Here is a 13,405-nt window from a genome sequence, read left to right on the forward strand (position 1 = left end):
ATATTAAATATGATTTTTGGATGTCTGTTTAATACATTCTTATATATTGGACTGCTTGTGCTGTACCTTCAGAGACAAAGTTGTAGAACAGCACAATGAGGTAGCAGTTGAAATGGTACTGATGAAAATTACATTATGAGCAGGGAAGATAAATCACCATTAAAGCGGTTCTCAGCTTCCATTCTCTTTATAGGTCTGAGGAAAGATACTTGATATGGTCTATTTTGATGATTTACACAGTGGCAGATCTAAATCACCCTCTACTTCTATATTAACCCGACAAGTATGTCCCTTAAGGCTTGATTTATTGTCCACCTTATTAGCATAACTTAATACTAATAAATACGATAGATACAGGTCAGGTTTAAAAGTTTTAAGATGGCATTATTTAGATCAGCTGCTTTTTAGATCATTACATTTGACCCTTTTTATAGAAAAGGGTCAAATGTTTCATTTTCTTTGTTTGCAAGCCGTTCTTGGTATTTTCACCTGGTGTCTGAAGGACTTGTCCTACTGCTGCTCAGAGTTTAGTGGGAAGGTCTTTGTTTGGTGCTGGCTTTGGGTGCTCTGCAAAATGATTTGACAGTGCAATGTCAAGTGTATACAACAACAACAAAAGATTGTTTAGATCAAATCCTGGTTGGATCAAGTTGTTATTGTGGAGTAAATACAGTAGTGGAATCTTTAAGCGTTACAGATCTAAACAAAATAACTAAATTCCCCTACAAACCTTTGTTGGGGATTACTACTAGTACAGTTCTCCCCTTTATAACACTGTAGCCGGGAGCCATAGTTAAGAGACTGTGTTGTTTGTGTTCCTCCATATAACGAGAATACTAGTGTTAATGTAATGGCATTAGGAGGCAAATGGGAGCCGTGACCGTACTAGCTTATAACCTATTCCACAGTATAACGGGCTGCTTTATAAAGGGGGAGCAGTGTACCTTGTATTGTACAAATTGAGTTCCCTAACTGACTGATGTCCCTTTATATTTCCTCAGTGCATGGTTTTATTTCTGTAGCTGAGTTGTAAACTATGATGAATAAATCATACTATGTTTCTATTTTAAATTTAAGTTAGATTTGACCTGACTCACTTTTTTTGTCAGTATTATTACTGTTCCTTTACAGGCCACTGTTACAGGCTGCTCTCCAGCCGAACACATTAGGTGAGTAAGTTTAGTTTGGCTATACACTAGCTCCCCTTAAATAGACACTTGTCTCCCAGTTAAAATGTAGACAAGAGTTTTCATGGATATCTATTAAAATGTCATTCATTTTTTAAAATTCCATAACTGAAGTAACATGCACCGAAATCCACCTACGGTTTTGGTTGGACTTTATGTGCATCCCGTGAATGGCAAATGGCATTTGAAGGATGAGCGTACACAGTCTTAACTGCATCCATTTATTATCAAGGCCAGTTCATTAAATTTCATGAGCATTCTTTGAAGTTAGCTAAGTCAAGGAGAACAGTTTGGCAAAGCCTCACAGTGCTCACACTACCGCTAAGTTAGATGTTTCATTTGTTTCAATGTTTCATTTTTCAGGGGGGTGGAGGGTGAGGTGCCTCTTGTTTGGCTAGGTTTAGTAGAATGTGTTTTTTCTTTTTAGATTGTTGTTATTACGGTGTTGTTTTTTTGATGTTTTCTTAATACGCTGTGTTTAGGGGTGTGTCTTATTGCATAAGAGATGTCATCTCGTGCAGTCTGGGCAAGAGGACTGCTAAGCGAAGCTTGAAACTTGCTCAAATTGCGAAATTTCAATTTTGGTTGTATTTTCTTTGGAGAAAATAGTGCTAAGTTCATCAGAATATGAGAAAACAGTGAAGTTAATTGGATGATCAGTTTTAGAAAAGGTGTTAGACGTTTATGTTTTGTTTGGTTTTTTTTACATTGAAATTAGGTTTGGTGATCTATGCATGGTATGATACAGCATAAGATGTACTGGAAGTTTGGCAAGTACTTCACAGTGATTGGTTGATTTCTGATATGTGATTTATAACATGCTTTTAAGATTTTCAATACTTGGACGATACAACTAATGTACACGCCTTTGCAACACTTGCACCAAAAGGATGTGCCTCAATAACGAGGCTTTATAGTCACTGTCTGCTTCCCTCTAATGATTTACTGCTAAAGTGGTCCTGGTCTGTACACCCTTCTGCTATTAGTTAGTAATTTCAGAAAGTATTTACACATAGAGGTGACCTTTAGTACCCTAATGCACATTTGATATACAGTAAATATTTTAAACTTGATATTTTTAGTTTTTAGGTGTAGAATGTTTTGTATCAGAATTGAAAATGAATAATGGATAGAAAATATAAATTATTAGTGATGGATGCATCTTTACTAGATAGACACACAGAAGTGTAAGTGAGAGACCTAATGTGTGCCACAATCACACCTCAGCGATTAAGGGTGATCTGTCAATCCCCAGTGAGCTCCACCAAGACCATTTCCATATAATTATTGTATGAAGTCGCTGGTAGAAATCTCCTCCTAGAGATTAACCAAGCTGTAGTCATTTTAATTTTGAGTGCTTTCTGTAGCTCTTGTTTTCCACTTGCTTTGTGTTGAGCACAAAAAGACTGATAGATTTCTTAAGTGTTTCTTTATGTTTGAGGGCTTAAACTCATTTTCTAAACTGACAACCTTTAAAGTGTGTATTGCCAGTAAACATATTTTGTAATCTGTTACCACTGTAGATTCAGACCTACCTTGTCACATATCAGTGAAGGAAACAGTTTGGCAAAGGTTCATTTCAATTATAAATAATCTACTAACTAAAGTGGTAGCAAAGCTTCAGGAGGTGAAGTCAAATTGGTTTCCTTGATTTCTGCTGTTGCTTCTCTCTCACACGACTTAAAACACAGTTGCAGATGCAGTGATGCTCACACGCTCTTGTTTTACCATAGTTACCAGTTGCACAGGAAATGGGGCTTTTACCATGCTTTTCAAAGGATTGTAGTATGCATTTACCACACTGGTTATCCATTTTTTAACATTCTTTATTATAAGTAACGGACAGTGTTGTGCAACGCACTAATATTACATATTCTAACCCCTGTCAGTGAGAGGAGGTTAAAAGTTCCTTAACCACACCCGCAGTTGAGCCATGCTCTTTTGCAAAGTGGTTAAGATGCCCGCCTGGGCTGTGCATGATCACCCATGTCCGCCCTGTTACATATACCTAGCAGTGATTTTACTGGTTCATGCCCAGCCTCTGCATAGCTGTTCGTCACCAAGCTTGACTGTAGAATAAAGTAATTACATGTTAATACATACACCATATTATTCCAAGTTTAAAATTGGCAATATGCTACTTTGCAATGCATTTATACGTAATCAGCTTAGGAAAATATATAGAAACCATTTACCTCATAACAACCATTACTGAATTAATGCATAAAACAGATGTATATATTAAATCTGTCTTTAGTATTCATGGCTTGAATAATGTTTTACTTTAGTTGTAAAGGAATGTAACTAAAACCACATTGTACTGCTTTGAAAGACGCATTGTTACCGTTAACAGCTTGAGTAGGGTGGTTTGACTGCACCAATTCTCCAGCTGCTGGTGTAACAATAGACAGTCAGCTGGTGTGCATTTTAGTAGCACAACAGTAAACATTAAATTCAGAAATGCAGTGAAAGCTACGTAATACCTTTTAAACATTTTGCAAGAGAAGACGATAGCATGAATCAACAGCCTGTACGTTTATAATGAGCAACATACTGGTATTCTTTGCTTGTTTGGATTTGTAGAGAGATAAATAGGAAGCATTTAATACCTAGGCTTCTGTTTATTTTTCTTGATAATTAGATAGCTTCACAGGAAAATGTTACAGTGCTACATCCAATATCACTAGGTGTAACAATAATGAGTTGGTTTTCTTTAATCTTCATTTGATTCTATAAATTCCTCCAATTAAGGACAGCCTCTCCACAGTTCAGATGAAGCTGGATAATACTAGTGTGAACTTTGTGGTTTGCCACAGTTAGCAGTATGAAATCTATCTCAGTCAATTACAACACCATCGAGCAGGCAGGCTGCCAAGGTCAGCCCGCACCACAAAGGTAGGCTCGTCCTACAGTGATAAGTTACCAAGAAAAGCCATCGCCGCACAGGTAGCTCCCACAGGCAATACATTTATGTGCATGCTGTCTGTTTTTCAGAACAGCCAGAGTACAGAATGAGATGAGCAGTAAAATAAATTTCTTATGAATTGATTCCAATTATTGTTATAGCAATTTAGCAGATGCTTTAATCCAAAGTGACTTACAGAGACTAGGGGGTGAACTATGCATCACAACTGCTGCTGCAGAGTTACTTACAATAGGACTTGGTCAGGTGCAAACACAGTGAGTCAGTGGCTGAGCTCGGATTGAACTGGGAACCTCCTGGTAACAAGCCCTTTTCTTTAACCATTAGACCACCAAGTCTCGTAAGCCACTGTAATAGACCCGGCTTTTAAAATGCATTATCGGACGTAGCTTTTCTAAATGCTAACAATTCTAAAGTATAGTTTTAGGAGACCTAATCTATCTATAATATTGATGCACACACATAAATACTGTATTAACACCAGCGTTGTGTAGTGTTTCAAGCCCTTTATTACCTTGTTCTGGTAATAACATACACTGGCTTTTAACTATGACTTATGACTACCTGTTATAATAAATGAAAAATGTACCTGCTTTTTTTCTGTACATGTGCAAGACCTTTACTGGGCTCTATGAATGCATGCACAAAGCAAGTGTTCCAAATGCTTTTTTTTTCTAATTAAGTAAACATGAAACAATAATTAAATATTGCATGTAATAAGATAATTCTGGAGTGCTTGGAAAATGTTTGCCATGTAAACATAGTGAGTAATGAGTTACATCCACCATCATTAGAACAGCGGTCCATGACAGTCATTTATTTGGAAGTAGTGTTCTGTGCACTCGAACACAGTGTTTATTAGTTTGATTTTGTTAGCATGCTGTTATAAGGTTGTGCTACAAGCAAGGTAATCACTTTAGAAAAGTAACAATGACCCCCACAAAAAATACTTGTTCATGCTCAGCCTGTTACACTTTAGAATAGAATTCTCACAGGTGACAACTTTCGCCATCCCCTTGTCCAATGGATGACTCTGAGCTTGTTCTAATCTGGGGGTGTCTAATGGATGGCTTCCAATCCCTATATGGCTTACAGAGGTACAACATATGACTTCAGATTTAAAGTAGATATAAAGTGTGCTATTCAAGATTGGGTTTGAAAAGACTGCTAGGACAATCTGTCGCCTTTGGTAGAAGCAAAGTATAGCAAAATAATGTTGTCCTTAAGCAACAATGAGCCCAAAACACTGAAACTGGTTATGTCTCCTGGTTATCACTTCTTTTTTATTTGCTACTATTTAGTTAATCTTAGTAAAACTCGTGATGTGTCTGTAGGGTTCCATAAGAATTCCCTTGTCATCGCGATGGCTCTTAAGCCAACAAGGTGTGACAGCTTTGTTGTAACACATATATTTACAGGGATGTGACTGTTGTAATGTTTCCACAGTTCCTCCGGCAATATTGGAAATGAAGCATGCTGGAGTGGGTGTGGGACGCACTGTATTAATAAGGTGTGAAACAGCTGCAGTGCCAGCTCCTCTCTTTGAGTGGTACAAAGGCGAAAGAAAGTAAGTACGGTACTCTACACTAGCTCACTGATCTAATGTACCCAAATATGAATGCTGTTTTTGTACTCGACTGAGTCAGTTGAGGACCCTGTTTGAATCCAAATTGATTATATTGCAAGAAGCATTCAATTAGCAAAATACATTTGGATTTAAAGTGGATTTCTTGCATTCCTTTTTTTCAGTTGAAGTGCACAAAAACATATTCACGGAAATAAATAAGCTGTTGTGCTTATAAAAGTGGTAACGTTTTACATTGTGTCTGTAATTACTGTGTAGTTACATGGTAGTTACTTAGTAATACATGTGTACTTACACATAATTACAACGCTATTATGCATATTTACAATGTACTTACAGAGTAACGGGTTATGAAAATATAACGTTATGCACCCCCACGTGCTGCTACAACTGTTTAAATAACCTGCCTGTGTTTTTTTTTTTTTCATTGTAATAGCCTGACAGCATTTTACACTTATAACTGTAAAGTCTGTTTCAAAGCTCTTTTCAAAATGTCTGCTTAGTGCACTGGGATTGGTGATCTGTCCTCTAATCACTGCAGTAGCAATTTAAAAAATAATAATAATAAACAAGTGAGCTGGCTTTTCTGTACTGTACCACATCATGGATCGTTATTGCTGTGTTACCTGTTTGACAATGTGGGCAATAATAATAATACTTACACCATCAATGCACTAAAGCAGATATTTTGAAAAGCGCTTTGAAACTTTAAAGTTATAAGTATACAAAGTTATTTAAATTAATGTAGCAACACCTGGGGGCGTGTACTGCTATATTTTTCAGAACCCCTCTACTTGCTAGCATTTTTTGCATGATATAACTCTAAACCTAACCCTAACCCCACTAACCCTAATTCTAAACCTAACCCTTTTCTGATACAACTGTGTACATGCATATGTCGTGCAAAAAGATTTGCAGGTTAAGTAGAAAGTAACTATGCATAATAACTGGGGATGGCACCAAAGTCAATAATTTGATATGATATTGATGCCGATCGATATCGATAATAATTTCCATTAAAATTTTATTTTAAAAATCACATATCCTTGCAGAGGTATTCTTTTTATTGCTAATATGGCTAATAATTTAAACAGAATATAATTAAATGTATTTTACCAAACCCTATACATACCAATCATGGTCAGTTGCATAGGCAAGCACACACGTGATACACATTAATAAATTGGTACGTATGGGATAAACACTACAGTATAAGCATATGGTCTTGGAGTTAAAAGCCGCTTACTCACCAAATAAACTTTAGGACAACAAATCTATAAAAGGAAAACGAAATAACTTGTTTTTTTTTTTTCATAAAAAAAAAGGAAAAAATTCCTCTTTTCTCTTTTCAATTGCCGTGTTTGATGTTTTCGTAAATTTATAGTTGTGTGTGTCATGTTAATTTGTCATTCAAAAGTAAGTGTCATTCATTATGATATTATATATATATATATATATATATAATATATATATATATATAGAGAGAGAGAGAGAGAGAGAGAGAGAGAGAGAGAGAGAGAGACACAAACAATTTCAGACAATTATGACCATGATTTATTATGAAACAATAAATAATTCAATTGCTTATAACACATTAGTGCTTAAACAGTTTTGTTTAAACAAAATAGTTTATTGTTGTGTTTTAGATGTATTAGTGGAAGCACTAGACCTAATACTTATGATAATGGAATGAACAAAAACTAAAACTAAACTGAACTTTACACCCTACTCTTAAGCTATGCAGCTTCTCATTATTCTTCAAGGATCTAAAACAGCAGGCTCTTTGCCGATTTCTGCTGCCGCCTTGTCTTTATTTGACACTACAAACGTGTAGCAGAAAAAACAACTGGATTTGTGTGCAGAGTTATTTTATAAACTGACTGTGCTAATGTAAATATAATGATCATTATATTTAATAAATAATATTAACTGAAACAGTTTAATACAGCAGTGCTGAAACTAATCACATGTTTTTAAATGTTTTACATTTTTTAAATAAATCAATTTAAATGTAATAACTCCTCTTTGTAGTCACAGGGTTAGCTATTATTTGCATGCTGTATTTGATCTTTCAGTATTATAAATGAAATGTCCTTTTAAAACATCAAAACATATCTCAAAATGTTAAATTCAGCATGACACCATTCTTAATCGAGGTTTAGTGAGTCAGCAGGTACATGCAGAGCAGCTGACAATTCAATTACTTCCGGTTTGCCTTAAGTCTGTGCTTAAGTGTAGAAATATTTTGGTTTTGAGATGGCTGAATAGTAAAACAATATAACAAGACATTGTTTTTCTCCATGGATAATGTGAAGCATTTTATATGTAAATATCAGTTAACGTCTATATATGTTTGACATTGCAATTGTGTTATTATATTTCTGTGTTTTGGAAGACTTTAATTATATCGATATCGAAATATGTGCATGATAGCAATATACAATTTTCATATGATTGCCCACCTCTATTAATAACACTTGTAATTATGTGTAAGTACACGTGTTTACTATAGACTACTGTGTAAGTTCACAGCAATTAGAGACACTTAATGTAAAGTGTTACCATAAAAGGTAATTTTTTTTTTTTTTTTAGTGATTCTGTTCCAGTCAGAGAAAGTTTAGCACACACAGTGATGGGTATTTTGACTTTTAGCTAGGAAATAGTTTCAAAATGGCAAGCAAATAAGGCATAAAATTGACAGATCTATTAAATAACATTGAATTGAAAGGAAATGAAACCTAAATCTGTTGGTAGGCGTTTGTATAATTGTATTCTGTGTCTCTAAATGGCATTTTACCAACAATAGATTTTTAAATTGGTGTGACAGAGCAGAGTTTTGAATAATGCATCTTTTCTTTGATGTATTGTTTTTGTGTTTTTGCCACTACTTATGTGTTCAGAATACTAATGCTGTGCAATGGCACATGCTGTTTTCTCTCAGGAGAATGTGCACATCATTCAGTAACAAGTGTGGGGAAGCATGGAGTTTATCCTTCAAATATATATATCGGTATTGAAAATAATTAAAAAGGTTATAGAATCATAAATTGTGTCACAGGTCAGATTAAAATGCAATTATTCACAATGAGCTTTTCTTGTTTAACAATATTCCTGATCATTAAATCCATCATTCAGTGCTTAAGCGTAGTAGGTTATAATAAAGGTAGTTTTTCAAATCTGTTAAAAGCTGACAAAAAACCATTTATAAATGTGATATAAACGATGTTACAAAAAGCATTTAACAGTTATACAGTGTTAAAACAACTAAAACATATACAAATAACATTGTCATTGCATGACATGAAACTTTACAATACAAATATGATATAAATAAATGGTGTCCATGTTAATAATCTTCAGAACCTTCACTGACTCATTTATATATGTGTTAAAATTGATCCTAAAACTAATATTTGCACTTATATCTTCTCCCACTGAGATACGTACCTTAGTAATAGCATACTTATTACTGCTACATGGTGGTGGAGTCAATGAAAAAGTGAGTTCTGCTTTATGACCTGCATTATATCCATTCTATTGTGACATTCAATCAGACTGCCATGTGGGAAGACTACCCCAAACAAGTGATTTCATTTGCAAAACCATTTGTTAACATTTGCTTGTACTCAATTAAAAAAAAAAAAGACATTTATACTGTGCCACTTTAAAAAATATATTGAATGTCGCCACAGAATAAGGACATAATGCAGGTGCTGTATTTGTTTTATTATTAAATCCATTCAAATAAACGGGTATGCACATTGTAACTAAGTTGTTAGGTTACCTCTTTCTTAAAGTTCGTGGTAGTACACATTACCAAGTAATTCAAAAATAGGTACAGAACCTTCTAGTAACATTAATACAGAATTTACAACGTAATATGTGCCCTGTCCTTTGCATTGTGTTGAATGATAAGATGTTGTTTTTTGCCTCAATAGCGGAGATAGGAATGGAGCTAACAGCATTCTGATTAAGATACCAAGCAATCTCTGACACATGAACATTAATAATAACACACACACATTTCCCAACCCAGCAAAAAAACCCCAAAAAACCCAGCAATTACCCACATAATAACTACGCTCCTTTGTAAATATAAAGTGTAATTTTCTTTTTGATGGATTAAGAAAAAAATCGAAATTATTCACGGTTGAGGCAAATGGAAATATATTTATTCTATTTTCCATCATTACATGCTCAGCATCTTACACAGGCGTTTGCTTCTGTCAAATGTGTCTTTTATTTTGACCTTGCTGGTGTTATTCTACAGGCTTTCCAATGGGCGACAAGGGATTATTATTCAGAACTACAGCACGAGATCTATTCTCACTCTGTCCAACATGACAGAGGATCATTACGGTAACTACACATGTATCGCTGTCAACAAGCTTGGAACAGCCAACGCCAGCCTGCCTCTAATCCGTAAGTCACAACAACATTAACTAGCTGCTGGTCTGTTACTATGGCGATGTATTGTACAACTTATTTGCTAACAAGATAAGTGCCTAAAACTTTTTAAGGCGTTTAGCCTTCGAATACCATCTTGTTCTTTAATGCTTAACTTTCTATCATAGCAACATTTCAGTGTGCTTTTACTGTATATGTGTATCAGCTTTCTGTATTTACAAAGTTTAGGTTAATAACTATGAGTTACATAATTTCCCCTAGTCTTTTGTATAAACTCATTCATTTATCAGATGCTGTATTTCGCTCAACTAAGCAGTGCCTCGAGTGTTCAATACAAGGTGATAACAAACTTTAAAGTGGATTAAATCTTGAAGATGAAGTCAAGGATGTTATACTAACGAGGAAAACTCATCTCCAAGTGCATCCATTAAGTTCTCCAGCTATATATTATATAACAAGTGTTTGGGTTTTTGCTTTAAGGTTTGTGTTTTGTTTTGTTTTTTAAGTCACGTAAGAGCTGAGTTTGGCTCTGCAACGGCCTGCTGCAGCTGTGCTGTTAATTTATAAACTGTTTATGAAGTTTGTTTATTCAAAATGTACAGTTTCGTTCTACTGCAGGATAACAGAATTTCTGAATAAAAGTGACTAGGAGTTAGACTTGTGACGTAAAAGTGCAGAATTCATCTGCCTTGTTGAGGGAATTATAGTTTTCACATTGCAGTAATGCTCACGTTACTATTTCATATCTATATCTGTCTATCATTAAATAAATGATGTAAACTTTGTACTGTAGTATTAGAACAGCTAAAATTAGACAATGCAACATATAGAATTAAGTAAATGGATAAATAGACTGAACACAAAGAGTTTCAACAGAAAAGAATGAACTAATTAACGCCAACAAATATATAACATTTAAATAAATAAACAAAATTCATTCAAAAGTGCATGCTGATGTGCTGGGGAGGTCAAATCAAGGCTGATCCTCAGAGCCAGCATTGCATGATAATATAGATATAAGTTTTATAAAATAATGTTAATTAGAATTAATACATATCTTACATTTAAAAATAGAAGTAAAAACAATGTCACAAAATATAGAACACCATTACATCATGTAAGAATAAATCATGAGTTTGAATATAAACAATAACAAGTAGTTGTCATGCTGTCAAAAGCTCACCTATAGATACCTCCAATGTTTTGATTCCAACACATGCTCCTTGAGAATGATATGTACAACATATTGAAACACTGGGCAGCTGGTTCTTTGAGCTAAATATATATATATATATATATATATATATATATATATATATATATATATATATATATATATATATATATATATATATACACACACACACACACACACACACACACACACACACAAACACACGCCTTTGCAAGTAACTATGTCCACAGTTCTGTACGTTACAGTTCAAAGGAAGGTTTTACACAATTCAACCTATTATATATTCCAAAAAACAAAATGTTCCAAACTACTGTCTTGATATGATTTGGTGCCACACTACACTAGTAAATCAAATAGTTGTAGGTGTTGTTCTTCTAATAATAAAGTCCTACTCCAGTCTTTTAAGAAATTTAAAAAAATAAAACACTTCCAATGGGTGTGTGAGCAGAGGCCGTTTATTAAAAACATTATATTGCTGAAAGGTGCACATTTTCTGTTCTGGTTGACATGATATTTATACAATCTAAATATAAAAATGAAATATAGCTGAGAGTAGGCCCCCTGCACAGATGTTTGAAATCATTTGATATACATGTCTTGTTTGTATTCAGAAAGGTGATTTGATTAGTGAGTTTATAAATTACTTTGCTTTAAAAGACAGTATGTGAAAAAGTTAATAAAGAATTTTATTAACTTTAACTGAATTTTAACATAACCTTTTCTCCAACTGAAAATATTAATTATACAGGTAAATTATGAGAATCTCGAGAAGCAATGAATAGATATTTTGTTATTATCTCGTAATTTATCATAAGAAACCTACAGTAGGAGAGCAGATGTACCTGCTAAATAAATATGTGGCTCCTTGCAACAGACTTTTTGCCATTTGTGTTTACATACTTTTGGAAAGCACACAATGCTGCATGGCACTGTATGATGTCTTGAGAACACAAATAGCTTGTTTATTTGCTTATTGCATGGTCTTGAATGAGGTCTTGAGTTAGTAATAGGCCTGCTATGTTAATTGCAAATGTTAAAATAACTGCCTTTTTAGTGGTATAACAAGGGTTAGGTAGCACTTTAGTTTGCAGTAAGTAATGCATGTATTTATCTTCCCACAGTAAACATTGCTGAGTTACCCCCCCCCCCCAAAAAAAAACACAGCTCATTAATGCCTTCCTATTTTGCTTGCTGCTGCTTTTTTCTTTCACCCATTTACAAGTGCCTCTTGTTTAACATGTGGCTGCATTCTAAAATGTTATCTTGTGATGGATATTGTGAGAGCTTATGCACAGCAATGAACTGAAATGAGAGGAGACACCATGTTCCTTGCTGTCGTTCAGATGTGTCTATGGAAACACAGGCTCCTCTGGTTGACAGCTAATGAATGACTTGTTCCTTTGTCATGCTTATCAATCATGTGTTGTTCATATGTGTAATTTCTCCTAGTCTTTACATGTTGCACTGTGTCATGGATGCTATGCTGTGAATGTTCATGTGTCTTGGTGCATAACTGTGAAAAGAGAACAGAAGGGAATCTATAAGTACAGTAAAAGATGAGCACAAATCACTTTAGTACAATGTGCTTCCACCATGCAAAACAATAATGTACCTGCTCCAACTTACAACAAAGTTACTTCTTGCTAGGTTCATGATATCGAATCTGCATTTCATGATTGTGGATAGGATACATGAATTAGGTTACGCATGAAAACTTGGTTGACCTTGGTCAGCCAAACGCCTGTGCTCTACTAAACAAGGCCCAAACATTGTCCTGAAGTATACTGTGCTACTATGATATGGCAATGAAAAACTCATACAATGCACCTACTCTGACCTTTACCAGCAATGAATCAGTGTTATTATTTGGAGCTAAAAGGTCATTAAAAAAATGTATATATTTGTATATTTCTTGTATTGATTGCAGCAAAAAGATACATTACATAAATGTTTATAAGTTGATTCTCCTTAGTTTTAAAAGTGTTATCGTAATTTTAGGAATGCAACATGCACACAGATAGCGTCAGCATTTCTTGTATACAGAGTGCACCTTATATGAATGGTGTGCAGTATAATCGGGTAATAGGTAAGTATTATGCCTTTTCCCA

At 34.5% G+C, this 13,405-nt stretch overlaps 1 protein-coding gene across 3 annotated transcripts in view; it reads left to right on the forward strand.

Annotated features, from left to right (window-relative positions):
• Positions 1-13,405, forward strand: part of LOC121331274 (neuronal growth regulator 1-like) — a 234,186-nt gene that overhangs the window by 162,762 nt on the left and 58,019 nt on the right. For all 3 annotated transcript variants that reach the window (XM_041278551.1, XM_041278552.1, XM_041278553.1), the window contains exons 5-6: positions 5,557-5,677; positions 9,966-10,117. In XM_041278551.1, coding sequence (XP_041134485.1) covers positions 5,557-5,677; positions 9,966-10,117 — 273 coding nt within the window. The remainder of the gene's footprint in view (positions 1-5,556; positions 5,678-9,965; positions 10,118-13,405) is intronic.

This window comes from Polyodon spathula, chromosome 18, assembly GCF_017654505.1.
Source record: "Polyodon spathula isolate WHYD16114869_AA chromosome 18, ASM1765450v1, whole genome shotgun sequence".
Classification (NCBI taxonomy): domain Eukaryota; kingdom Metazoa; phylum Chordata; class Actinopteri; order Acipenseriformes; family Polyodontidae; genus Polyodon; species Polyodon spathula.